At 45.7% G+C, this 25,406-nt stretch overlaps 1 protein-coding gene across 30 annotated transcripts in view; it reads left to right on the top strand.

Moving 5' to 3' along the window:
• Positions 1 to 17,672, top strand: part of nfia (nuclear factor I/A) — a 180,370-nt gene extending 162,698 nt beyond the window's left edge. For all 30 annotated transcript variants that reach the window (XM_090235294.1, XM_090235283.1, XM_036977884.2 and 27 more), the window contains one exon: positions 13,070 to 17,672. In XM_090235294.1, the coding sequence (XP_090091420.1) occupies positions 13,070 to 13,084 (15 nt within the window). In that variant the 3' untranslated portion in view covers positions 13,085 to 17,672. The remainder of the gene's footprint in view (positions 1 to 13,069) is intronic.
• The last annotated feature ends 7,734 nt before the right edge of the window (positions 17,673 to 25,406 follow it).

Raw genomic sequence — 25,406 nt, 5'->3', positions numbered from 1 at the left:
GTGTGTGCGTGTGTGTTTGTGAGTGTGTGTGTGTGTGTGTTCCAGTAGTAGTGTCTAGGCTGGACAGGGACCTATTCCAGAGGTGATTTATGGTGTTTGCAATTGGTGTGGCACTGACTGAGACCCCCTCTCTAATCATTGACCACTGCACACACACACACACACACACACACACACACATACTCACACACACAGAGCACTACACACTAGTTCACACCCCTGCACACTAGTACACATCACGACACACTAGTTCACCTCACTACACACTACTAAACGTCACTACACGCTAGCACACACTAGTTCACACCCCTGCACACTACTACACACCACTACACAGTAGTTCGCATCACTACACACTAGTACACTGAAACCAGTTTTCTGCACTCACATACCATCATATCTCAGTACACACAAACCAGACAGACCAGTATGTGCCGTGACTTAACCAGCTCCAGCACCATAACTGAGAAACCAGCTCTTACAGTCCACAAGAGACCGTGCATCAGCCAAGTTACATCCAGCCAGACAACCAGCCCACAGAGGACAGACTCACTGCCAGAGAAAAGGAAGGCGGGATGGGAAGAGAGGGTGGAGAGGTGAAGAGAAGTGAAGGAATGATGACGTGTGTGTGTGTGTGTGTCAAAGCGGCGAGTCTGCGGCCCTCAGCGAGTGGGGCCGTCGATTTATTGACTCTGTCACAGGCCGCAAGACACACACTTCCCCCTGGGAGAGTGGAGGCAGGTGTTTGTCACAACTGCCAGAAAGGAGGGTGGGAGAGAGGGAGGGAGGGAGGGGAGGGGAGGGAGGGAGGTTAGCCGAGTGGCTGCTGCTGTTATTTATTGTTTGTGTTTATTTATTTATCTATTTATTCATCCTGGCCCCTCTCTCTCTCTCTCTCTCTCTCTCTCTCTCTCTCTCTCTCTCTCTCTCTCTCTCTCTCTCTCTCTCTCTCCCTCCTCTCTTTCTTTTTCTTTCTGTCATTTCTTACCTCTCTCCCTCGCTCTCTCCTTGTCCCACTGGGGTTATCCACTAAGCCTCCAGCCCAATCTGCACATCTATCTGTGTTTGCTCAGGCCTGCCAATCCGGCGCTCTGCGCATTATTAATTTGGCCTGGCACTGAGGACTGGGACTCTGAGGCCTGTTTCTCGAGCACACGCATACCCACACGTGCACACACACACACACTCCCCATCTGGGTGTTTGTGAGCCATTGTTTGAGTATGTATTCAGGACGCCATTTTTCGCCAGAAAGCTCAGCGCACTTGGTGATGATTAGGTGGTCATGATGGTATGGGACACTGGTTTTAACTCCCCTACTCTTACCATAAGAGCCATGGAATCTTAAGTGGACACAGTTGTCTTATCTAATAAATAACCTGTTTTAATGCGGAAGGACAAAGGGCCTGCTAAAAGTAGAAAAGGATATTCTCATTGACTTCTACATTAACAGGCAGAGCTAGGCTCTCTCGCCACAGCAGTAGCGCTGTTGCAATCTCTCTGTTCTTCAGATGCCCATAGAAATGCCCGTTGAGGCGGCGCCTCTGGACTACCAGCGGCTCTATGTGCAAGCGGCCATTTTCCCTCTGCCGTGCATTCCGTCAATGTCAATTTTGTCTGTGGGGGGGGGTCGTCTGATAGAGCCGCGATATTAAAGCCCCCGACATAAAAAGGCTCGAGATGGACAGTGAGGGCTTCGCTATATTAAAGTGTGTGACCCCCACAGCGGGAACTTGTCTCACTCACACCCTCACACACACACACCCAACACTCGGCCCCTAGTTTCTAAACCTCCCTGTGGCTCCAAGGACAAAAGTTACCCATGGCGGCCATTGTAGACAGAGAGAAAGGGATAGAGGGAAGGAGGGATTGATGGAGGGAGAGTGAGAGAGAGAGATGTGACTGTAACAGTAAACATTCCCAGTCCGCTCACCATGGAAACGGAAAGGGGGGTACAGTCGGGACGGTTGATTGAGGGGCCGTTGTTTGTGTGCCTGTGCCCACTCTCCATACCTCCTACCCCCCTTCCCCCTCTCTCATTGGCAGCTTTTTGGGAGAGTGGGTTGGAGGTGATGAAGGCTATACCAATGAAAGAAGGGGGATAGGTGTTAAAGAAAAGCCAAATAAAGAGTGTGTGTGTGTTTGATGGGCACAGTGCCCACGGGTCAGTGCAGTGTAGGGGGGTGGGTGGAGGCTACCATGGGAGCCAGTGTTGGTTGCCCCCTGAGACCGCTGGTGCTTAGCACCACACTGAGGACCCCGTGATGCCCTGCTCTCTGCCCGTCTATCATACAGTTCTCACACACCAGACACACACGACCCGCCCCTTGTCATCCTGAGTAGACATATACGCCCCCTATATACAACATACATACACACACACACACACACACACACACACTTGTCCTCCTCTCCTCACCCACTTACCCCCGGGCTAATCCAACAAAGACATTGGTACACACACGCAGCCCCAGTCCCATAGTAACGGCACTCCTCAGACAAGTCACACAGCCCTGCAAAGGAGAGACAAAGGGTGAAGTAAACTTTGTGTACGTTTCACGCTGGCTAAAATTCACAGACACACACACACACACACACATCCGTAGTTGGATAGACTGGAGTGGGTTGATGAAGTGCCTCATGCATAGTGTCGATAGGTCTGGGATCACGTTCAGATTCATAAGCAATGTTTTCAATCGGGGAAGGAGTTTATAGTTTGAGATATAGGAGTGTGCAGCGTGATGTGGAGAGTATGCTTGCAAGTACGTGTGTGCGTTTGTGTGCGGACCCCTTTCCGTGGTGTGTGTGTGTTTGCCAAGCCTAGCCCTTTTGTCTTGTGTGTGTGTGTGTGTGTGTGTGTGTGTGGGGCAGTAAATTGAAGCAGCGGAGACAGTAGCCCTGGCTGCCCAGTCCTTTAGTTCCCTCTATACAAAGGGCAAGCAGAACAGAACAGACAGATAAGACCTTTAATAGGCTCTTGTACTTCGTGTCAATTTGCTCCCAGTGAAGAGTCTACTGCGATGGCCCACAAACACCAGCCAGCATCATTGTGGTGGCACACACACACACACACACACACACACACACACACACACACACACACACACACAGAGACAGTCGCCTCACAGCCACTTCTCTCTGAATATAGGACATTAGTACACGTTTGGGAGGGACGAATTAAAAGGCGTAATCTGTAGCTTTCTGTTTTCCGGTCTTAATAAGGGCTGCCCCTACACTTAAACTGAGGGGATAAATGTGTATGAAAGTTACAGGTTTGCGTCCTATAAATTGTTTATTTTAGGGCTACCATAAACATAATCAGCGTGTCATGTGTAAAGTCATGTTAGGAGTCACTATGTAAATATTTAGAGATTTTTTTTGGGGGGGGGGGGGTCATGACCTGGTTGAACCAGCAGGGGGAGATGCTCTGACCTGTCTACTCTCCCACAGTAATTCTGATGCATATTCTTATAAGCAGACCTTGTCTAAAACAGCCACCTATCACTCATCAATGCAACTGTAGGGGCATTAATATTACAGCATCCACAGACCAGGAATAGCTAACGCTGCTAATAATGCTAATGACAAAGCATTACAATACTAGTCATTTCACTGATAGTCAGCTAGTTTGAGGTGTTGGTTCTAGTGTGCACTGAAAGAGACCCGCAGGATACTCTGGTAGTGTATCATAGGTCAAAAGTAGTGGCCTATAAAGGGAACAGGGTGCCATTTGGAACGCAGGCATAGTGTAAGGTGTAGTGTGTTGCAGTGTTGCTGATAGGTGTGCATGTAAATAAGTCAGCGGGGTGAGTGTCTGCTCATCCCTCAGGGAGCTGTAAATGATGGAGGGAGAGGAAAAGGACAGAGACGGGAGGGGCGACAGAGGGGAGATTAATGGGTAGAGGGAGATGTGGAGGCTGGGGGGAAGGGATGAGATGGAGAGAGGGGAAGACGGAGGTGGAACGAGTGAGATGGAAACAGTGATGGAGAGAATGGCGGGCCTGGCAGAGAGGAGGCTGGTGGCGGAGAGGGTCGAGGTGGAATAATAGAGGGGTAGAGGGAAGGGACGTGGGGCGCGAGGGAGAGGTGGTTTCATAAGCACACCACTCTGGGTGCTGGGAGCTGGTTTGCATTACATGAGGCTGAACTCCTCTGAGATGACACTCATCTGCAGGCACTTTACCCAGCGGCCTGAGTCAGCACTTCTCCACGTGATGAGATTACTGGTTCCATTGAAAGGGAGTTTAAAGGAACAGGCTACGATCCCACACCACACTCTTTCCCCGGGTGTGTGTCCTTTCTCCCAACTCCCTGTCTCTTCTGCTTCTCTCTCGCTCCACACTGCGCCACGCTTGACTCCATGACTCAAGTGTGAAGTGTGTGTGTGTGTGTGTGTGTGTGTGTGTGTGTGTGTGTGTGTGTGTGTGTGTGTGTGTGTGTCGTGTCAGTCTGCGCGTGTGTGTGCGCGCCAACCCATCCATATGAAACTAGCTTCACCTTGAAGGCGCTCAGATAGGACACCCAGACAGATGAGCGCAGAGCGGCTGTCTGTTACCTGCTGCTAGCTTCGTACTGTGCACACACACTCAGTCACGCACACAGATACGCGCGCGCTCACACACACACACACACACACACAAGACAGCCCCAGAGCAAACAGCTGCAGAGCTAGAGTGTGAGGGTTGGAATCCCCACCTTTCTCTCTCCCTGGGCCTCTGTGTTATTTACTGTTCCAACCCTGGGACTCTAGGTCTCTCTCTCTCTTTTAAATGTTTACATTTTTCTTTCTGTCGTCCCTTCTCGCTGTCTCTCCTATTAAATAGTTGCCCTCACCACCACCACCACTTTTACTGGTCTGGTTCTATCTATCTAGGCCCCAGATTGGAGGTAGAAGGAATGTCCTGAAGAAAGAACAGGGGCACAGATTCACAAAAACCTTCTTAAGAAGAGATTTCTTCTTAACTGCCATTTTCTCCTTAACTACAGACTTAAGAAGGAAGCTAAGCAAAGTTGCTATTCCTCAAAAAGGTTCTTGGAAATGTTATTGTGCTATTTCTTATGTTTCTCCTTCAGCAAAACGTTAAGAAGAAGTCAGATTCTTGAAAATAAAGTTATTGCAAATGTTCTTAATTCCAAGACAGCTAAACCTTTGTCTTAAACCGGACTTCCGAGTGGCGCAGCGGTCTAAGGCACTGCATCCCAGTGCAAGAGGCGTCACTCTCAGTCTCTGGTTTGAATCCAGGCTGTATCACATCCGGCCGTGATTGGGAGTCCCATTGGGCGGCGCACGATTGGCCCAGCGTCGTCCGGGTTTGGCCGGGGTAGGCCGTCATTGTAAATAAGAATTTGTTCTTAACTGACTTGCCTAGTTAAATAATAAAACAAAAAAATTTAAACTAAGGGCAGTGAGAGAAAAGGCTCATGAAAGCAATTTAACATGTTTAATTCACTCACAAAATGAATCTGAAAGTTTCGATATTGATTATTTTAAACACAATAACATGTTTTAGAACAGTAATCTCAGAATGAAATATGCTAACGCAATTGCCATTGCTAGCCAGATAGCTAGCTGAAACGGTTGCCTAGCAACACACATCTCAAGAAGATTTGTACGAAAAAAATTCAGAAGTTCGGAAGAAAATCATTCAAACTTAAGATATTGTAGGGAATTGCACTTACGATTTGCACATTTTTTCATTAGAAGCTTCTTACGTTTTTGCATGAGAAGTTTTTTTGTGTGAATCTAGACCCAGGCTGTAACCACACAAAAGAAGAGCTGTCGTTCTCCAAACACCCAGGTCTGTGTCTTTACAGTTTTATGTCTCATTCAGGGAGGGAGGGAGGGAGGGAGGGAGGGAGGGAGGGAGGGAGGGAGAGAGACGGAAGGGAGAAAGAGAGGGGCATGGATTGAGTGAAAGAGAGAGGGCGAAGGATGGAGGGGAAGAGAGAGGGCGAAGGATGGAGGGGAAGAGAGAGGGCGAAGGATGGAGGGGAAGAGAGAGGGCAAAGGATGGAGGGGAAGAGAGAGTGACTGAAGTTTGGTCTTTGTAACAAACACCAGTTTGTGTTCCGTCAGACCACCGAATAAAAAACAACGTTGCTTTTATTTGCCTCCCTCACGACGGACAGCGGGCACAGAGGGGTCATTCCCTCTATCTCTGTGTGTGTGTGTGTGTGTGTGTGTGTACATGCCTATGTGTGTGTTTTCCCATGTGTGTGAGGTCACTAGTGGCACACGGGGGGGGGGGGGGGGGGGGGGGTCACAAAGGGCCATTTCCCACAACACATGGTATTGCTCATCCCCCACCGGGCATCTGGTGGGCATTCCTGTGGGCACTGGAACACACCACAGTGTAATGGTTAGAGTTATAGTGGAGCCCCGGGGCACCGGTTCCAGCTCCAACCACCCCAGTCTAGCCTAGCAGAGCAACACATGTCCCCAATAACATCTTCCTCTGGTTCTACTAACAAGACACACACTGGTAATCAATTGAACGTGTCCGTCTGCTACTTGTGTGTGTGTTTCTTGCTTTCTTTCGTCATCTCCCCCTCTCTCGCCCTCCCCCTCTCTCGTCCTCCCCCTCTCTCGCCCTCCCCCTCTCTCGCCCTTCCCCTCTCTCGCCCTCCCCCTCTTTCGTCCCCATCTTTTTCTCTTATTCTAGGCTTGTAGTACTGTGCCCTGACACAGTGTATGAGTATCTGTATTCTAAATCACAACTACCAGCACCAGTCCACTGTGTGGTAACACTACCCCACTGTCCACACACACACACACCGTCTGGTCTGCAAGAGCCCGTCTCCCCAGGACAGGGGGAAGAAGGGGGGCGGGAGGGAAGTAGTGAAGGAGGGATGAGATGAAAAAGGAGTCGGGGGGGGGGGGGGGGGGTTGAAAGTTACCAGTAGACAAGGATGGGGGGAGGGAGGGAGCTGCACTGCAGAGAGAGAAAGAGAGAGAGAGAGAGAGAGAGAGAGATAGAGAGAGAGAGAAAGAGAGAGAGAAAGTGAGCGAGGCAGAAAGTCCTAGCGTCAGCAACTTGTATTGATTAAAAACTAACCTTCCAGTCTTCTCTGCCGCCGAGCAGCAGCATGCGCAGGCCCGGCAGTAGAATTTCAACGAGTCACGAGCCAGCACATTCACAGGCCTGGGCGGGCAGGAAAAGAGCGGCTAGCAACGTGCAGGAGCACTCACACTGACTCGCACACAACGCACAGGACCGACACCACACACATAATATACACAACGCACAAGCACACACTCAAACAATGCCTTCATTTGAAACACCAGGCCTTTCGTTTTAGCCTTGGGTCATTTCACCCCTCTAGTCCCATGACTTAGTTTGATGCTTCTTTCTGCTATATGGAATACTTTATGTTCAAGATGATTTCATTCCTTGTGTTTTGAGTACATGTGTAAGTGAACCAAAAAGGAGAGACGCTAGTCTGTTATTTCCTCATATTGTTTGCTTTCGGGCATTGAAACCAGCGGTGTAGACAAGGTTTGTTTCCATGGGTGCGTGTGTGTGTGTGTGTGTGTGTGTGTGTGTGTGAGCTCCCTCTGAATCAGTAGCACAGTGTCTGCGGCAGCGTCTGGCTGCTCCGAACTCACGGAACAGTGATAAGGCAGAATACAGCGGGACAGGAGAGAAGGAGTGAGGAGAAAAGAGAAAGAGGGAGAAAGAGGCCAAGAGAGGGAGAAAGAGGCAGAGTGAGGGAAGAGAGGGAGAAAGAGGCAGAGTGAGGGAAGAGAGGGAGAAAGAGGCAGAGTGAGAGAAGAGAGGGAGAAAGAGGCCGAGTGAGAGAAGAGAGGGAGAAAGAGGCAGAGTGAGGGAAGAGAGGGAGAAAGAGGCAGAGTGAGAGAAGAGTGGGAGAAAGAGGCCGAGTGAGAGAAGAGAGGGAGAAAGAGGCCGAGTGAGAGAAGAGAGGGAGAAAGAGGCAGAGTGAGGGAAGAGAGGGAGAAAGAGGCTGAGTGAGGGAAGAGAGGGAGAAAAAGGCTGAGTGAGGGAAGAGAGGGAGAAAGAGGCTGAGTGAGGGAAGAGAGGGAGAAAGCGGGATACACAGGGAGGTAGCCATGGGCCGGGTCTTGCTAATGGTAGCATGAACTTCAACTTGGGGCAGGGAGGAGGGAAGTTGAGAGAGGAACGGAGGGAGAGGTGTCAGGGCGCTTGCTCACTGGAAATATGAACAATGGAGAGAGCAATAAATATGGCATTTCACTGAAGGATGTGAACACCACCACTATACACACACTCAATTCAATTTAAGGGGCTTTATTGGCATGGGAAATATATGTTTACACTGCCAAAGCAAGTAAAATAGATAGTAAACAAAAGTAGAATAAACAATTAAACATTTCAAATGTCATATTATGTCTATATACAGTTTTGTGAGGATGTGCAAATAGTTCAAGTACAAAAGTGAACATAAATAAATATAGGTTATATTTACAATGGTGTTTTGTTCTTCACAGGTTACCATTTTCTTGTGGCAACAGGTCACAATCTTGCTGCTGTGGTGGCACACTATAATTTCACCTAATAGATGTGGGAGTTGATCAAAATTGGATTTGTTTTCGTGTTCTTTGTGGGTCTGTGTAATCAGAGGGAAATATGTGTCTCTAATATGGTCATACATTTGGCAGGAGTTTAGGAAGTGCAGCTCCATTTCCACCTCATTTTGTGGCCAGTGTGCACATAGTCTGTCTTCTCTTGAGAGTCAGGTCTGCTTTCGGGTGCCTTTCTCAATAGCAAGGCTATGCTCACCGAGTCTGTACATAGTCAAAGATTTCCTTCATTTTGGGTCAGTCGCAGTGGTCAAGTTTTCTGCCACTGTGTACTCTCTGTTTAGGGCCAAATAGCATTCTAGTTTGCTCAGTTTTTTTTGTTAATTTTTCCAATGTGTCAAGTAATTATCTTTTTGTTTTCTCATGATTTGGTTCGGTCTAATTGTGCTGCCGTCCTGGGGCTCTGTGGGGTCTGTTTGTGTTTGTGAACAGATCCCCAGGACCAGCTTGCTTAGGGGGCTCTTCTCCAAGTTAATTTATCTGTAGGTAATGGCTTTGTTATGGAAGGTTTGGGAATCGTTTCCTTTTGGGTGGTTGTAGAATTTAACGGCTCTTTTTTTGGATTTTGATATTGAACGGATATCGGCCTAATCCTGCTCTGCAGGCATTATTTGGTGTTTTATGTTGTACACAGAGAATAGTTTTTGCAGAATTCTGCATGCAGAGACTCAATTTGGCGTTTGTCCCATTTTGTGAATACTTGGTTGGTGAGCGGACCCCAGACCTCACAACCATAAAGGGCAATGGGTTTTTTCTGTTCCTTTTGATGTGGTAGAAGGCCCTTCTTGCCTTGTCTCTCAGAACTTTTACAGCTTTGTGGAAGTTACCTGTGGTGCTGATGTTTAGGCCGAGGTATGTATAGTTTTTTGTGTGCTCTAGGGCAATGGTGTCTAGATGATGGAATTTGTATTTGTGAACCTTTTTTGGAACACCCATTATTTTTGTATTACTAAGATTTACTGTCAGGGCCCAGGTCTGACAGAATATGTACAGAAGATCTAGGTGCTGCTGTAGGCCCTCCTTGGTTGGGGACAGAAGCACCAGATCATCAGCAAACAGTAGACATTTGACTTCAGTTTCTAGTAAATCAAATCAAATCAAATCAAATTTTATTTGTCACATACACATGGTTAGCAGATGTTAGTGCGAGTGTAGCGAAATGCTTGTGCTTCTAGTTCCGACAATGCAGTAATAACAAGTAATCTAACTAACAATTCCAAAACTACTGTCTTGTACACAGTGTAAGGGGATAAAGAATATGTACATAAGGATATATGAATGAGTGATGGTACAGAGCAGCATAGGCAAGATACAGTAGATGGTATCGAGTACAGTATGTACAAATGAGATGAGTATGTAAACAAAGTGGCATAGTATAGTATAAAGTGGCTAGTGATACATGTATTACATAAGGATACCGTCGATGATATAGAGTACAGTATATACGTATGCATATGAGATGAATAATGTAGGGTAAGTAACATTTATATAAGGTAGCATTGTTTAAAGTGGCTAGTGATATATTTACGTCATTTCCCATCAATTCCCATTATTAAAGTGGCTGGAGTTGAGTCAGTGTCAGTGTTAGTGGTGGCTGTTTAACAGTCTGATGGCCTTGAGATAGAAGCTGTTTTTCAGTCTCTCGGTCCCAGCTTTGATGCACCTGTACTGACCTCGCCTTCTGGATGATAGCGGGGTGAACAGGCAGTGGCTCGGGTGGTTGATGTCCTTGATGATCTTTATGGCCTTCCTGTGACATCGGGTGGTGTAGGTGTCCTGGAGGGCAGGTAGTTTGCCCCCGGTGATGCGTTGTGCAGACCTCACTACCCTCTGGAGAGCCTTACGGTTGAGGGCGGTGCAGTTGCCATACCAGGCGGTGATACAGCCCGCCAGGATGCTCTCGATTGTGCATCTGTAGAAGTTTGTGAGTGCTTTTGGTGACAAGCCGAATTTCTTCAGCCTCCTGAGGTTGAAGAGGCGCTGCTGCGCTTTCTTCACGATGCTGTCTGTGTGAGTGGACCAATTCAGTTTGTCTGTGATGTGTATGCCGAGGAACTTAAAACTTGCTACCCTCTCCACTACTGTTCCATCGATGTGGATAGGGGGGTGTTCCCTCTGCTGTTTCCTGAAGTCCACAATCATCTCCTTAGTTTTGTTGACGTTGAGTGTGAGGTTATTTTCCTGACACCACACTCCGAGGGCCCTCACCTCCTCCCTGTAGGCCGTCTCATCGTTGTTGGTAATCAAGCCTACCACTGTTGTGTCGTCCGCAAACTTGATGATTGAGTTGGAGGCGTGTGTGGCCACGCAGTCGTGGGTGAACAGGGAGTACAGGAGAGGGCTCAGAACGCACCCTTGTGGGGCCCCAGTGTTGAGGATCAGCGGGGAGGAGATGTTGTTGCCTACCCTCACCACCTGGGGGCGGCCCGTCAGGAAGTCCAGTACCCAGTTGCACAGGGCGGGGTCGAGACCCAGGGTCTCGAGCTTGATGACGAGCTTGGAGGGTACTATGGTGTTGAATGCCGAGCTGTAGTCGATGAACAGCATTCTCACATAGGTATTCCTCTTGTCCAGATGGGTTAGGGCAGTGTGCAGTGTGGTTGAGATTGCATCGTCTGTGGACCTATTTGGGCGGTAAGCAAATTGGAGTGGGTCTAGGGTGTCAGGTAGGGTGGAGGTGATATGGTCCTTGACTAGTCTCTCAAAGCACTTCATGATGACGGATGTGAGTGCTACGGGGCGGTAGTCGTTTAGCTCAGTTACCTTAGCTTTCTTGGGAACAGGAACAATGGTGGCCCTCTTGAAGCATGTGGGAACAGCAGACTGGTATAGGGATTGATTGAATATGTCCGTAAACACACCGGCCAGCTGGTCTGCGCATGCTCTGAGGGCGCGGCTGGGGATGCCGTCTGGGCCTGCAGCCTTGCGAGGGTTAACACGTTTAAATGTCTTACTCACCTCGGCTGCAGTGAAGGAGAGACCGCATGTTTTCGTTGCAGGCCGTGTCAGTGGCACTGTATTGTCCTCAAAGCGGGCAAAAAAGTTATTTAGTCTGCCTGGGAGCAAGACATCCTGGTCCGTGACTGGGCTGGATTTCTTCCTGTAGTCCGTGATTGACTGTAGACCCTGCCACATGCCTCTTGTGTCTGAGCCGTTGAATTGAGATTCTACTTTGTCTCTGTACTGGCGCTTAGCTTGTTTGATAGCCTTGCGGAGGGAATAGCTGCACTGTTTGTATTCGGTCATGTTACCAGACACCTTGCCCTGATTAAAAGCAGTGGTTCGCGCTTTCAGTTTCACACGAATGCTGCCATCAATCCACGGTTTCTGGTTAGGGAATGTTTTAATCGTTGCTATGGGAACGACATCTTCAACGCAAGTTCTAATGAACTCGCACACCGAATCAGCGTATTCGTCAATAGACTGGGTGCTGCAGACTGTTCTAGTGCCCTCACCAATTCATTGATATATATATATATATATATATATATATATATATATATATATATATATATATATATATATATATAAAATTGGCACACACAAAAATAATCCCCGGGGGGGTGAGACAGGGATGCAGCTTAAGCCCCAGCCTCTTCAATATATATATATATATTATATTGAAGAGGGTGGGGCTTAAGCTGCATCCCTGTCTCCCCCCCCCCCCCCCCCCCCGGGGGAAATAAATTTTTTAAAAATGCCAATTTTTCCCTCAATACCACTTTCCATAAATGTATATAGCAGGCCTTCATGCCAAATTGAGTTGAAAGCTTTTTTTTAAATCAACAAAGCATGATAAGTCTTTACCTCTGTTTTGGTTTGTCTGTTAGTCAATTAAGGTGTGCAGGGTGAATACGTGGTCTGGCGTACAGTAATTTGGTAAAAAGCCAATTTGACATTGGTTCAGTACATTGTTTGCACTGAGGAAATTTACGAGTCGGCTGTTAATGATATAATACAGAGGATTTTCCTAAGGTTGCTGTTGACGCATGTCTCATGGTAGTTATTTGGGTCAAATTTGTCTCAACTTTTGTGGATTGGGGTGATCAGTCCTTTGTTCCAAATATTGAGGAAGATGCCAGAGTTGAGGATGATGTTAAAGAGTTTAAGTATAGCCAATTGGGATTTGTGGTCTGTATATTTTATAATTTCATTTAGGATACCATCAACCTCATAGGTATTTTTGGGTTGGAGAGTTTGTATTTTATCCTGTAGTTCATTTGATGTAATTGGAGAATCCAGTGGGTGTTGCTATTTGATCATGTATGGCTGAATTTCATGGCTGAAATTGTTCAGAGAAGAAGGCACAATGTGACTGGCTGGCTGGAGAGTATAGGAACACCATGGCAACTAGGTACTAAGTAGAGAGAGAGAGAGCAACGACTCTTGAGAAAAAGGAACTGCGCGGGCTGACGTATCAGACTCGGACATAACAATAGGACTTACTGTCTGCTTAAATGAACTTTATCTGAAATGTATGCTCTTCTTCTCTCCTTCTCGCTGTTTTGCAGTGGTACCTGGGATAAGGACTCCAGACCCCCTCGCCGCCCGCTGGACAGATCGCTGGACCCCTACTTTCTCCCCTGAGTGCGACCCGACCTGAACCGACCAACACCCCGCAAACGTGCCCACGTCTGACAGAGAGAAGCCCAACACCCCCCCCCCCCCCCCCAATCTGTCACCGTCTCCTCATCCCCAGCGCCTGAGAGACTAGAGCATCAGCATGGCTACAACAACCCCCCCCCCCCCCCCCAGAAAACAGGAGGAGAGCTACTCACTGCTAGATACACTATATATCTATATAGCCCATATATATCCCCCATTCATGGTTGGTTTATATGCCTATATTCATATATAGTACCAGTCACCTCAACTGTTTATTGGAAGAGAGCTAGCAGCCTATATATCCTGGGAAAGTGCACGTCGTCTTGTTCCTTTTCTTTCTTCTCGTCCACCCCACTTTGCCACGGAGGGGGCATAATCATGTGACTAAATCAAAGAGCTTCCCTATACCTTTCGTCGTCGTAGCCGAAATTTGAAGAGGGTCCGGCGGGCGAGAAAGGGACAGAGAGCTATGCGTCCTGTGTACGTGTATGTGCCGAAACGAGGGGAAGATCAAAGCTCTTGTTTCCTCTCCGTCTTTGCCCCCTTTCCCCCTCTCTCTGGTTGTTTCCGGACTCTGTTGAGTTTGTTGGGGGTTATTGCCCCTGGTTGGGTGGCTCGCGGATGTGGAGGTTTTAGCTGGGTCGGATACCAACCAGTTAATACCTCTTCCCCCCCCACACCACCACCCCACCACCACCACCACCACCATCTATCCACACCCCACCCTATCCCACACTCAACCCTGAGGAGGGACTCTCCCCCCACAGCCGTACCAAGAGGCTGAAGGCCTTCACCCGGCCACATGGCTTTTCCAGGGACATCTAGCAGTGCAAATGGAACCCCATGAAGAGGAGAACAACCTACCAACCATCACACCGTGAACTCATAGGGCAGGGGACGAGGGAGGGGATGGGGTATTGATGTTTAATATCGGTCAATCGGGTGACATATTGAAGCTGGTAAATAGGCTGCAACGAGAAGAGAAGTATTTCAACGAGAGGCTTGTGAGAAAATAACTTCTGTCTGGGAGGCTTGTTCATGTTTCATTTTTGTATAAAGGTAATTTCAGTTCTTTCCGATCAACCCACAAACTAACGGTCTGTACGATGCTATACAATGCAAAGGGCAGGTAGAAGGTCTGTAATTCTACTAACTGACTAGACAGGAGACATCCGTGACTTACGTGAACAGTGGAATATTGAATTGAGGAAAGTGCAATTTCGTTGGATAGCGGTTGGATAGTTAAATGTCTTTGTAAGATAGGTCGTTGAAACAATTGGTGAAAAGTATATATATTTTTCTTCCTAGTCCTTTCACACCTCCGGGACTCTAAAATATCGGGGTACAAAAAAAAACGTCAATTAGAACGATAGCCTTGTGAGAAAATAAGGGGAGCTGTATTTTTTGTTTGTTCATCTTGTAAATTTGTTTGTATTGTAGAACGAAAAATCCCTTTAAGAAATATAATTTTAAAGCATCTCTTGCAGCTTTTGACTGCGATTCATTTTTTTTTTTTAAACGCAAAATGATTAACTTATTTTAAGAAAGCACATGATTTTAAATAAAGAATTAGCGGCTTAAATTCTCATGAGGCAAAATCCGGAACAACTTTGTTGTAAAAATTATATTATATGGGCGTCCAAGTTCTGGTTTGATTGGCTAGACCTTCTCTAAGCCTTGTCCAATCGGAAGCACTTATTCCTGCAGTTGGCTTATGGGCTGGGGGTGGAAGTTCAGTGAGAAAGAGAAAAAGCAGAGGGACCCTCTGTGAGCATTTGTGTTGCGAACACGTTGATATCTACATGAAGGCAAGATCGCAACCAGACGGCGAAGCTTTTCAGTCGCTTCGCATGCAAATTACCATTTTGTTAAAGTTTTGTTTTTGTTTTTGTTTCCTATACTATACATACTATATATATACACTCTTATGACCGACTCATCCACTGTCGATCAAAAACGTATTAAAACTATTTAAAAAATCAACAAAAAAAAATCTGCATGTTCTAGTGTTAGTGACAAATTTTTACATAGATTATGTAGAGTTAGTGAATAAAGACACTATTGTAATCCCAACATCAGGCACTTGCCAATAGTCTATATTTGTTTGGCCCCTCGAGGCTTTTTTTTTTTACTGCTGTCCTTCACAATCAACCAGCTGAACGTCTTTAAGACTCTTATTCGCTTCTCATCATTTCGGAATCGTTTTTTTCCTATTTCGTTCCCTCTTGAAATGATCAGTTCTCGTTTCTTCTTAAAGTATATATATTTTGTTTGTATGTTCTCAAATTGCACGAAACAATTGTTCCTCATCAATGTGCCTTGAGCGATGGTCTAGTCCCGAGTTGTTGCACAATGTTCCAATGTGGAGAGTTACATTTTTCCCCCCCCTTTGGATTTATTAGTTTCATCCCCCACCTCCCATTGTGTAGGAGTGATCACAGTTGTAATACTGATAAGGAACATGAAATATAATGAAATTGCTGGTTATAATACGTAGTATTACATCTGCTATTGGAAGACCTCTCAGGCCCGTATACAACAGTGCTTTTTCTCTCTATGATGCAACATCGAAGTGCTGTGTGAGTACAGGATCTGACATACTATCTCTGTCTTGTACTGCTGTTAAACCAGGCCAGAGTCAATCACCCTGATAGGGCCCCATTTTTAGTCGTTCAGTGAGTAGGAATAGAGCTCTTAGCTTTGTATCTTGTAGATAGTTTAGTTAACCCCCGAGCCGCCCCCTACTTGAAACCCATTTTTTTGAGAATGTTGAGAATACTAGTCTATTGATATTTATGGATGTTGCTGAAATTTCTAAATGGAAACGACCTTTTGTTTTGGAGTCTTCCTGTTTTTTTTGTTTTTTGTTTTTTTTTGTCTTTTTTTTCTCCCAGAAGTGAATAATGAGAAAGATATATGCAATACCTGCTTGCACTCATGTAGACATACACTAGTCATTTTATTTAGTTGTTTTTTTGGGGTGATCTTTTTAATTTAATTTTTTATAAAGTTGGCCTGCACTTGACTGGCTGCATGGTTGGGGGTCGGTCCATTTGGCAGACCCACTCATGGAGAACAAAGGTTTCGCAAAGCCTAGTCAGCCTCGCTCGGGTACTTGACTTTATTTGTATTCGACACGTACAAGATGACCGCAAAATATAGTAGGGTTCTCCTTTTTGTATATTCTTGGTCACAAGCAAGCCTTTCAACAAGTCAAACTTCCTCTCCATCACAAAATCCACATTTTCGACAGACTAAGAAGTATGACGTCCAACAAGAACAAAACTCCCACTTTCTATACCCTTTACTTCAAACGGACTTCCAAATTGCATATATATGAATTGTTTATCTGTCTATTACATATATCATTTTGAAATAACGACAGTTTTGAGTATTGGGAAGCCTTTCCCAAGGTGTCCAACGTGAAGGTTTAGTAGTAACACTTGCGTGGGTTGTGTGTTTCATTTAGTAGGACCTTTTTTGTTTTGTCTTTGTTCTTGCCTACCCTTTAGCGATGAGTTGGGCATTACTTTCTTAATTATCTGCACTAAAATATGAAATAAATGACAATAGTGAGAATTATTGAAAAACTGCTTCCAGGGCTTTAAAAGAGCGAAGGGGGAAAAAAAACAATTGCACGGACATTTTTGTCACAAAACCTTGTTGTGGACAGCCTAGCATCTAATCAGCAAGATTTGGCTGTGTGTAAAATACGACAAAATTGCACCCTTTTTAAAGAAAGAAAGAAAAAAAGAAAGACTAAAAGCAATAGTTTGGGCAGTCTGTTTTTGTTCTTGTGTTGTGTGTGTCGTTTAGTTATGGGTACAGAAGTGGAGGAAAGATGTGGTGATGATGAGAAAGAGAGAGAGAGAAAAAAGCTATAGAGCAAGCAAGGGCCGAAAGGCCTGACTGGGAGACGTGTTGTTTGTATGTTGTATAGTTTTATTAATTACACTGATTTTAAAGCTGCCCTATTTTATAATGCAGGACTTTTGTAACATTAATTAAATGAGGAAAAAACTAGTGTTGTGAATTCTCTGATTGTTTGTATTAAGGCCACATTAATAGAACTGGTTTTGTTTGTTCCATGGGAACTGGATTTAAGTTGAAAACTTTCCTGTTTCCTGTTTCCTGTTTCCTTATCTTTTTCTTTTTTTTTTCTTTCCTTTTTGTATGTATTTAAGGACTTGTTCTTCTTTTGATGGTATAGCGTATTCCTATACTTAAAAAGTATAGGGTATTGAGGTGAAAAGCCCATTGTAAATGGATGTTACAGTATGCTATATGTTGAAGGTTATTTGTTGCATCAGTGTTGATGAAGCTAAATCTAGGTAATTCTGAGGAAATTGGTAAGAAGAGTGTTTTTGTTTTTTTAATGCATTTAAAATTTAGTTTAGGCAGAAGACAATGACATAGACAGCCAAAGGATGCCCCTATTATAAATGCATCTCGGCATCTTTTTTTTGTGTTCACCATTCCATGCAGGAAAATAAACAGCTTGATATGCAACATGGTTCTTTTTCACATATTTCTTTCCTTGTCCCACTCTCACCCACTTCCTCACCAGAAACCGTGGGTCCTCTCAAACCACTTCCCATTCACACGCTCACGTGCGGTTCTTCATGGCATTTGCAAAACACACACAGTCCACATACACACGGCTCTTGCCTAGATAGAGGTGAGTTGTTCATGTATTGTCCAACTTTTGTAAAACTTTTCATCAAGGCTATGAACAGCCTATAGACTGGCTCTGTGTGGGAAGGTGTTTGGCATAACCTGTACATCACTTATCTGCAGTCAACCCTCTGCGCCCTGTAAAACATACTGGGGACCTCAAAAAGGTTATGACATTAAGGCGCTTGATGCTTAACCGAATCATCAAAATGTCATTCACATTTGTGCTAAAGGAGAACCTTTTTTGAAAATCACATCCACAAATGGGAGTTTACAACATAACCCACAGGGGCCTCAAACACTACTGACATTTTCCGTTCTACTACTTGGCTTCCCTCTCCTTGCGTTACCATATCCTAACCATTATCACACCATTCACCAGACCCACGGGCATCAACCACAAAACATACACGCCTTTAACTCACTCAGGATGGCTTGGCGAAGAGGAGGCTTTCCTTTTACATACCCACATCTTATTTTGAGCTTCTTATTCTCAACATTTTGCCAAATACTCCTCCGGAGTGTCTCAAATCTAGTTAATGAAAGATAGAACTGGTCAATATCATCCAGTGCAGGGTGGAGTACCAACACGTGCCTGGCAATTGTCAACGGACTCACTCGATCTCTGTAATCATTTGACAGACCACCTTAAGCCACACCTGAATGGTAGCCCTATGTGTAAAGTGCCATACAGAGTCTCATTTGTTAGCCCAATAGTCCAATAGTCCAATAGTTAGGACCCCTAGCACTCTTTAAAAAGTATTACCATATGAATATGCTGCTCATGTTGGAGAAGTGGGGAAATCCAAGAGAAATAGAGGGGGAACAAGCGGCTCATTTTGACGATCTGTCTAATCTGAGGCTACAAGAGGAGTGCTCACATCGGCCCGTTCCCTCCCTTTTCCATCCACTCACATCGGCCCACTCCCTCCTTTTTCATCCACTCACATCGGCCCGTTCCCTCCCTTTTTAATCCACTCACATCGGCCCACTCCCTCCCTTTTCCATCCACTCACATCGGCCCGTTCCCTCCCTTTTTAATCCACTCACATCGGCCCGTTCCCTCCCTTTTCCATCCACTCACATCGGCCCACTCCCTCCCTTTTCCATCCACTCACATCGGCCCACTCCCTCCTTTTTCATCCACTCACAATGGCCCACTCCCTCCCTTTTCCATCCACTCACATCGGCCCACTCCCTCCCTTTTCATCCACTCACATCGGCCCGTTCCCTCCCTTTTCATCCACTCACATCGGCCCGTTCCCTCCCTTTTCATCCACTCACAATGGCCCACTCCCTCCCTTTTCCATCCACTCACATCGGCCCACTCCCTCCCTTTTCATCCACTCACATCGGCCCGTTCCCTCCCTTTTCATCCACTCACATCGGCCCGTTCCCTCCTTTTTCATCCACTCACATCGGCCCGTTCCCTCCCTTTTCATCCACTCACAATGGCCCACTCCCTCCCTTTTTAATCCACTCACATCGACCCACTCCCTCGCTTTTCCATCCACTCACATCGGCCCGTTCCCTCCCTTTTCATCCACTCACAATGGCCCACTCCCTCCCTTTTTAATCCACTCACATCGACCCACTCCCTCCCTTTTCCATCCACTCACATCGGCCCGTTCCCTCCCTTTTCATCCACTCACATCGGCCCACTCCCTCCCTTTTTCATCCAATCACATCGGCCCACTCCCTCCCTTTTTCATCCACTCACATCGGCCCACTCCCTCCCTTTTCAATCCACTCACATCGGCCCACTCCCTCCCTTTTCATCCACTCACATCGGCCCACTCCCTCCCTTTTCCATCCACTCACATCGGCCCACTCCCTCCCTTTTCATCCACTCACATCGGCCCACTCCCTCCCTTTTCCATCCACTCACATCGGCCCACTCCCTCCCTTTTCATCCACTCACATCGGCCCACTCCCTCCCTTTTCCATCCACTCACATCGGCCCACTCCCTCCCTTTTCCATCCACTCACATCGGCCCACTCCCTCCCTTTTCCATCCACTCACATCGGCCCACTCCCTCCCTTTTCCATCCACTCACATCGGCCCACTCCCTCCCTTTTCATCCACTCACATCGGCCCACTCCCTCCCTTTTCCATCCACTCACATCGGCCCACTCCCTCCCTTTTCATCCACTCACATCGGCCCACTCCCTCCCTTTTCCATCCACTCACATCGGCCCACTCCCTCCCTTTTCCATCCACTCACATCGGCCCACTCCCTTCCTTTTCCATCCACTCACATCGGCCCACTCCCTCCCTTTTCCATCCACTCACATCGGCCCACTCCCTCCCTTTTCATCCACTCACATCGGCCCACTCCCTCCCTTTTCCATCCACTCACATCGGCCCACTCCCTCCCTTTTCATCCACTCACATCGGCCCACTCCCTCCCTTTTCCATCCACTCACATCGGCCCACTCCCTCCCTTTTCATCCACTCACATCGGCCCACTCCCTCCCTTTTCCATCCACTCACATCGGCCCACTCCCTCCCTTTTCCATCCACTCACATCGGCCCACTCCCTCCATTTTCCATCCACTCACATCGGTTAGGTTCTTAGTTCCATCCTCACGGAACGTTAATATCTGTTATGACCAGTGGTGGGGTCGTTACCAAAAAAAGGTTATATATTACCTATATATTACCTAACGCAAGTAGCCCAATAATGACAGACACAAGCATTTCCTGTACTACATTCCCAGCTACAAGCTTGTTCAGCTCTCCCTGGGGTACAGCCTGTTCTCCTGATTGATTAAAATCCAGCCTTGGTTGTTTGGATGAGGTTGGTTTACAGTCATCTTCAGCAGCAGTGGTCAGGCCTCGGGGGTCTTTTGCTGCGAGTTTTGTCTTGGCCTGTTTCTTTTCCAGTTGCTTCAAGTGGTTTGAAGTTGCGTTTTCAGCAGTGGAGAGGTGTTTCTCGCCTTGGCACAGTTTACGCTTGACAGTTACATTCTTATCCTTTTGTCCTCCTACCTAATCAATGTAATGGGAGTACTTCCACGCTGGGGAACTCTATGTTTAAGACACTTCTGCCATTTTTTCATCTCCCTGACTTAAGCAGTTAGTCGTTAGTGCATGCGAAACTGGAATTTGGTGAGAGGATGTCAGACTCAGGATAAAAACAATTTGAATCTGGGAGGGGGATTTTGAAATATTGCGCCCACAGAGGGAAGGAATAATAATCGTCTGAAATGTTTAATTTGGATCAAAAACTGTAAAAGGAAAGGAATGATATCAAAAGTAACTAAAGTAACAACGACCTATCTTTGATCAGTTGTAATATTATTACTCAAATCGAACAGCACTCCGTTAGATTACTCGTTACCACCAAAAAAAAGTAATCTTATTGTAATGCGTTACTCCCAACACTGATTACACCTAACACGTTTCACTGCACCTGTTGTTACTTTTATTTTTTGAAAGGGGGATTATGACCACTATTGAAGCTACTCTTGAGGAATTCTACCACACGATTAGGAAACGGTGGAATAAAGGCCTGGCTTTGCAAATGTACATCAAAGGCCTTTTGTCGTCGTTCGTCGGTCCTAATTATTGTGGACATTGTTGCTGTATTGATTTCGCCCCAAGCCACTGTACTTGTAGAGTCTTTGGTTCAGGACCGAAGAAGCCTAATAGAATGTCGTTCAACGGAAATGGCAGAACGTTTCAGGCTGCCACCAGGGTGTTTCTAAAGTTCACAACAAATAATACTTTCAATCAATTTAGAGACCTTAAATGTGTGAAATATACCAATTGGGAGCGGAACATAGAGCGAATGGCATTCGCTAACGGCGTTACAATCATGCACGATGTGGCTTCAATGACACCTGAGATACTTCTGATCAAAGGGACTGGATACCAGCTGATCTCTTTTCTGTCTGACGTTGAATCCAGATCGACAAATTCTGGCCATTCCTGTTGTACCTGTGCTATTTCCCCTTTTGTTTTACTCCTTTGGCATAGTTTAGGGGTTGATAATATTTCGAAAAGGACAATTCAACTATTCAAAGAAAGGAACACATGTTCACACTGTTGCCTGTTGATAGAACCAAATGCATTGGAAAACAGCAAGGGACATACTGTTTGTTACGTTCTCTTTGAAGGGATAGAGGAAAGTCATTTGACGCGAAGAGCGGTAACATGGAAGATGTTCACTAGCGCAAACACGCGTAACGAGTAAATACATTGTCGCTAATTCTTTGCAAAGATATTTAATGTGTCCTCTTGCAAAACCATTACATGGTGCTAAGTACTAAATCAAGCCGGGCGAGGGGGAGAGAAACGATAAAAGGGGACAATTTGAACTTACTATCATGCTTTCTGACAACGTATAAAGCATAGCAGTTTAATCTGCATGAGAACTATGCACTGATGAAATATATATCCATAAAGTATATTTACACATATTATCCATGTATATGTGTATGTATATTTGAAATGGTGAACTTTGGTATCTACTTTGTTAAATTCAGCCTTTGCCTTCTTTTGTGATCAATTCTTTTGTTTCGAGATCCCAGCTCAAGGACTGAACTAGTTATATGAAAATCAAAAAGAAATCAAAACAAACCAGCATATTACATGACATATGAAAAAGATCAAATGTAGTGCCTGTGAAAACTGTATATTGCTCTTCTGAATACAATAATTGTTTGTAATTGTTTAAATCTCTGAACACCAGTAGCCTTTGCTGTCTGTCAGACCCCTCTGATTATAGCTAATGTACAATAACCATAAATATATAACTGCATGATCTTCCATAATCGCCTAGTAAGATGTTATGAATACAACAAAAAAAAAATAGACAAAAATCTGAATGCTATGTCTTTCTTTTTTTCCGTTCCTGTCACTTCTACCCCCTTTTTACCCCTTCTCTTTCTCACCACTCCCTAAGAATGACATGTTTTCTTTATTTCTACACTTTGATTGTATTGAACCATCCTGACTCCATCCTCATCCGACAGAGTTTTTCGGAGGGTATTTGGCCTCTTGTGTTAGGTTGTGTTTTTGTTGGACTCCCTCCAATCAACCTCATTGACTTTAGCGATGGTTGTGGTACCATGATGACTGGGCCCCTGCACTCCTATACCGACTGAGCATCGGCACTCCGCTCTCTCTCTCTCTCTGCTCTTCTCAAGTATAGGAGTACCATTGATGAGAACCATGAGAAGCGCAGCAGCTCCAGTGTGAATCTCCCTTAAAGGCTCTTCCTACGGGGGGGGGGGGGGAATCAATGGCCGCAGTCATTTCTGCTCTGTTTGGCACTATCGACGACAGAATCCCTCATTGAGCTGCCGGGAGCCCTGAAGTTGGGCTTTCTGAGAGAGGCCTGCTCAGGCTCCCAGGGTAGCACTTCAAAAGAGCTGTGAAACAGTGCGAAGGTGAATGGGTAAGGTCCATAAAGACGGCTTCGCACACCTAAGAGACTCTCAGCTAAACAATGCTAAGCCCCAATGCTGTTAGATCGATTGGCTCATCTAACTCACCCGAGGATAGACTTCCCAATGTCTTAAAGCCCCATGTTTCAAACTGGTCAGCCCGTCAATGTGGGAAGCGGCTATCTTTGAAACCGAAATTGAGGCAGTAGGCGATTTCAATCAGACGTGACTTACTTTCATAATAAAAGTGGACCTTAGTAGACTAGTGTTTAACTTTTTGGATGTCAAACTAGGAAGTAGAACTGCTGTAGATACTTGTTCATATGGTGTGTTAGTGAATATGGCAACTTCCCCCAGCCTTCAGTCTCAAATCTCCACCATGGTCAAGCTAGTCGTAACGAAGACAATCTTGACAAAAGTCAGCTTGAGAGAAACTGAGTGACCGAGGGAGGAGATCAGTGAACTCCTGGTTCAGTCTGAGTCACACATCCCCATCACGGAGTCCTCCATTATCCCAGAGTCCCCCATTATCCCAGAATCCTCCATTATCCCAGAATCCTCTATTATCCCAGAATCCCATCACTGCCTCCCCGCGTCCTCATAAACCCCCATCAGACGTTTTATGATTCAACAGATAAGTGAAACTGACTAGAACCTTGTGCCTCTACTATACTTTTATGGAACAGAAGACGATAAACCACTAAGCACCTATTGTTTGTTGGATGTTACTAGCTCCATTGTTGTTTGACTGTCATTGTATCCATCCTATGTTAAGAAGGGAGTTGTTGTTACCACTCAGTTGTCCTGGGAACACTTTGTGTGACTGTTTTTCCATTTCCCTTTCTACTGTTGTTTCTTGTCAAACTGGTGTAGAATCATCCCTCTCGGCCCATTAGTGAAACCATCACATCCACGCAGACTCAATTACTGGAAGCAAGATGTGCATTTCCTATGCAACAACAACAAAAACATGAAATAAAGACGCTAATGCCGTATTTCAGTGGCCTTGTTACTTATTTCACAAATGCACTGATTGTGATGGTCTGTAACCTGTCAGGTGTTTGTGCGAAACTGCTACTATTCACTCATTGAGATATTAAAGCGATGGAAAGGATCACAAACAGACAAAAATGATTAATTCAGGCTGAAGTGCAGGGTAATGAAAGGCAGTTCAAACATAAACAGTATCACGCCTCTCTGACAAATTCGGAACTTCACAGTGTGGTAAAATGAGTCTGCTTGATCACAACTTGCTTTCTATCGCAATTGTGTGAGGGATCACCTGATGTTTGGTGGATATGTGCAGCATTAAAGGGCCTCTATGACTAATCCCAGCACTTAGTGGTTTGAAGTGCTGATGCCAGCTGTCTGAGGGGAGATGAAGCCTGCGCTCTGTTGAACGCTGCATGGCTGCTTCATACTGGTGTCTTACTCTCACGCCTCATTTCAGCCACAAGTGTTTCTTGGCTCGATCTCACTTTGGTGGTTAACCCCCCCCCCCCCCCCGAAAAAAAATGCAAAAGTGTTGCACATGTGCGTAGTGATGGCGTGAACTCTTTGACACACTCCTACTTTAAATCCCTTACTGTGCTTTTTTCCCCCCCACGTTGGTTAACCACTTGAATAAATGTCCTGGTATGGTGAGGTGAAACTTGATCTATTGTTAGACAACCGCGAAGGAACACATTGTAATTCAAGTAGGTGATTACACAGCATTAATACATAAACTACCCAATGTCGAAAGGCTCATTTTATCAGAGGGCTTCAAGAGACACCAACAATGTCCACTATGGGCACTCATGAGTATCAAAAAGGTCCCCGAATCTTAGACATCGTTGGACAGAAAAGGGCACACTTCTCCAACACACCCATAAGCAAAAGGTTGTGAATTTAGTTGAAGGTTTGGTAACCTAAAACTGAGGATTGTGTAGGATTTCGTTGATACAGCACATGCATTTTTGTCATGAGTGCATCAGGTATTATATAGTATAAGACTACAGTTTGTCTGTCTTAAGAGATTCAGGAAGTTGATGGAAATATTTTGTACTAAGAGCAAAGATGGAGAATAAATTAACATAGTTCACTCAGGCCTTTTACCATTGAAAAAAATGGTACATTCTGATCTACTCAGCTGGGTGTGTCTCCCATAGCCACCATTGCAATAGGAGTTGGGTC

This window comes from Oncorhynchus mykiss, chromosome 5 (genome assembly GCF_057628025.1).
Source record: "Oncorhynchus mykiss isolate SJ-2025 chromosome 5, ASM5762802v1, whole genome shotgun sequence".
Taxonomy (NCBI): domain Eukaryota; kingdom Metazoa; phylum Chordata; class Actinopteri; order Salmoniformes; family Salmonidae; genus Oncorhynchus; species Oncorhynchus mykiss.
This window is presented reverse-complemented; position numbering and strand designations above follow the sequence as displayed.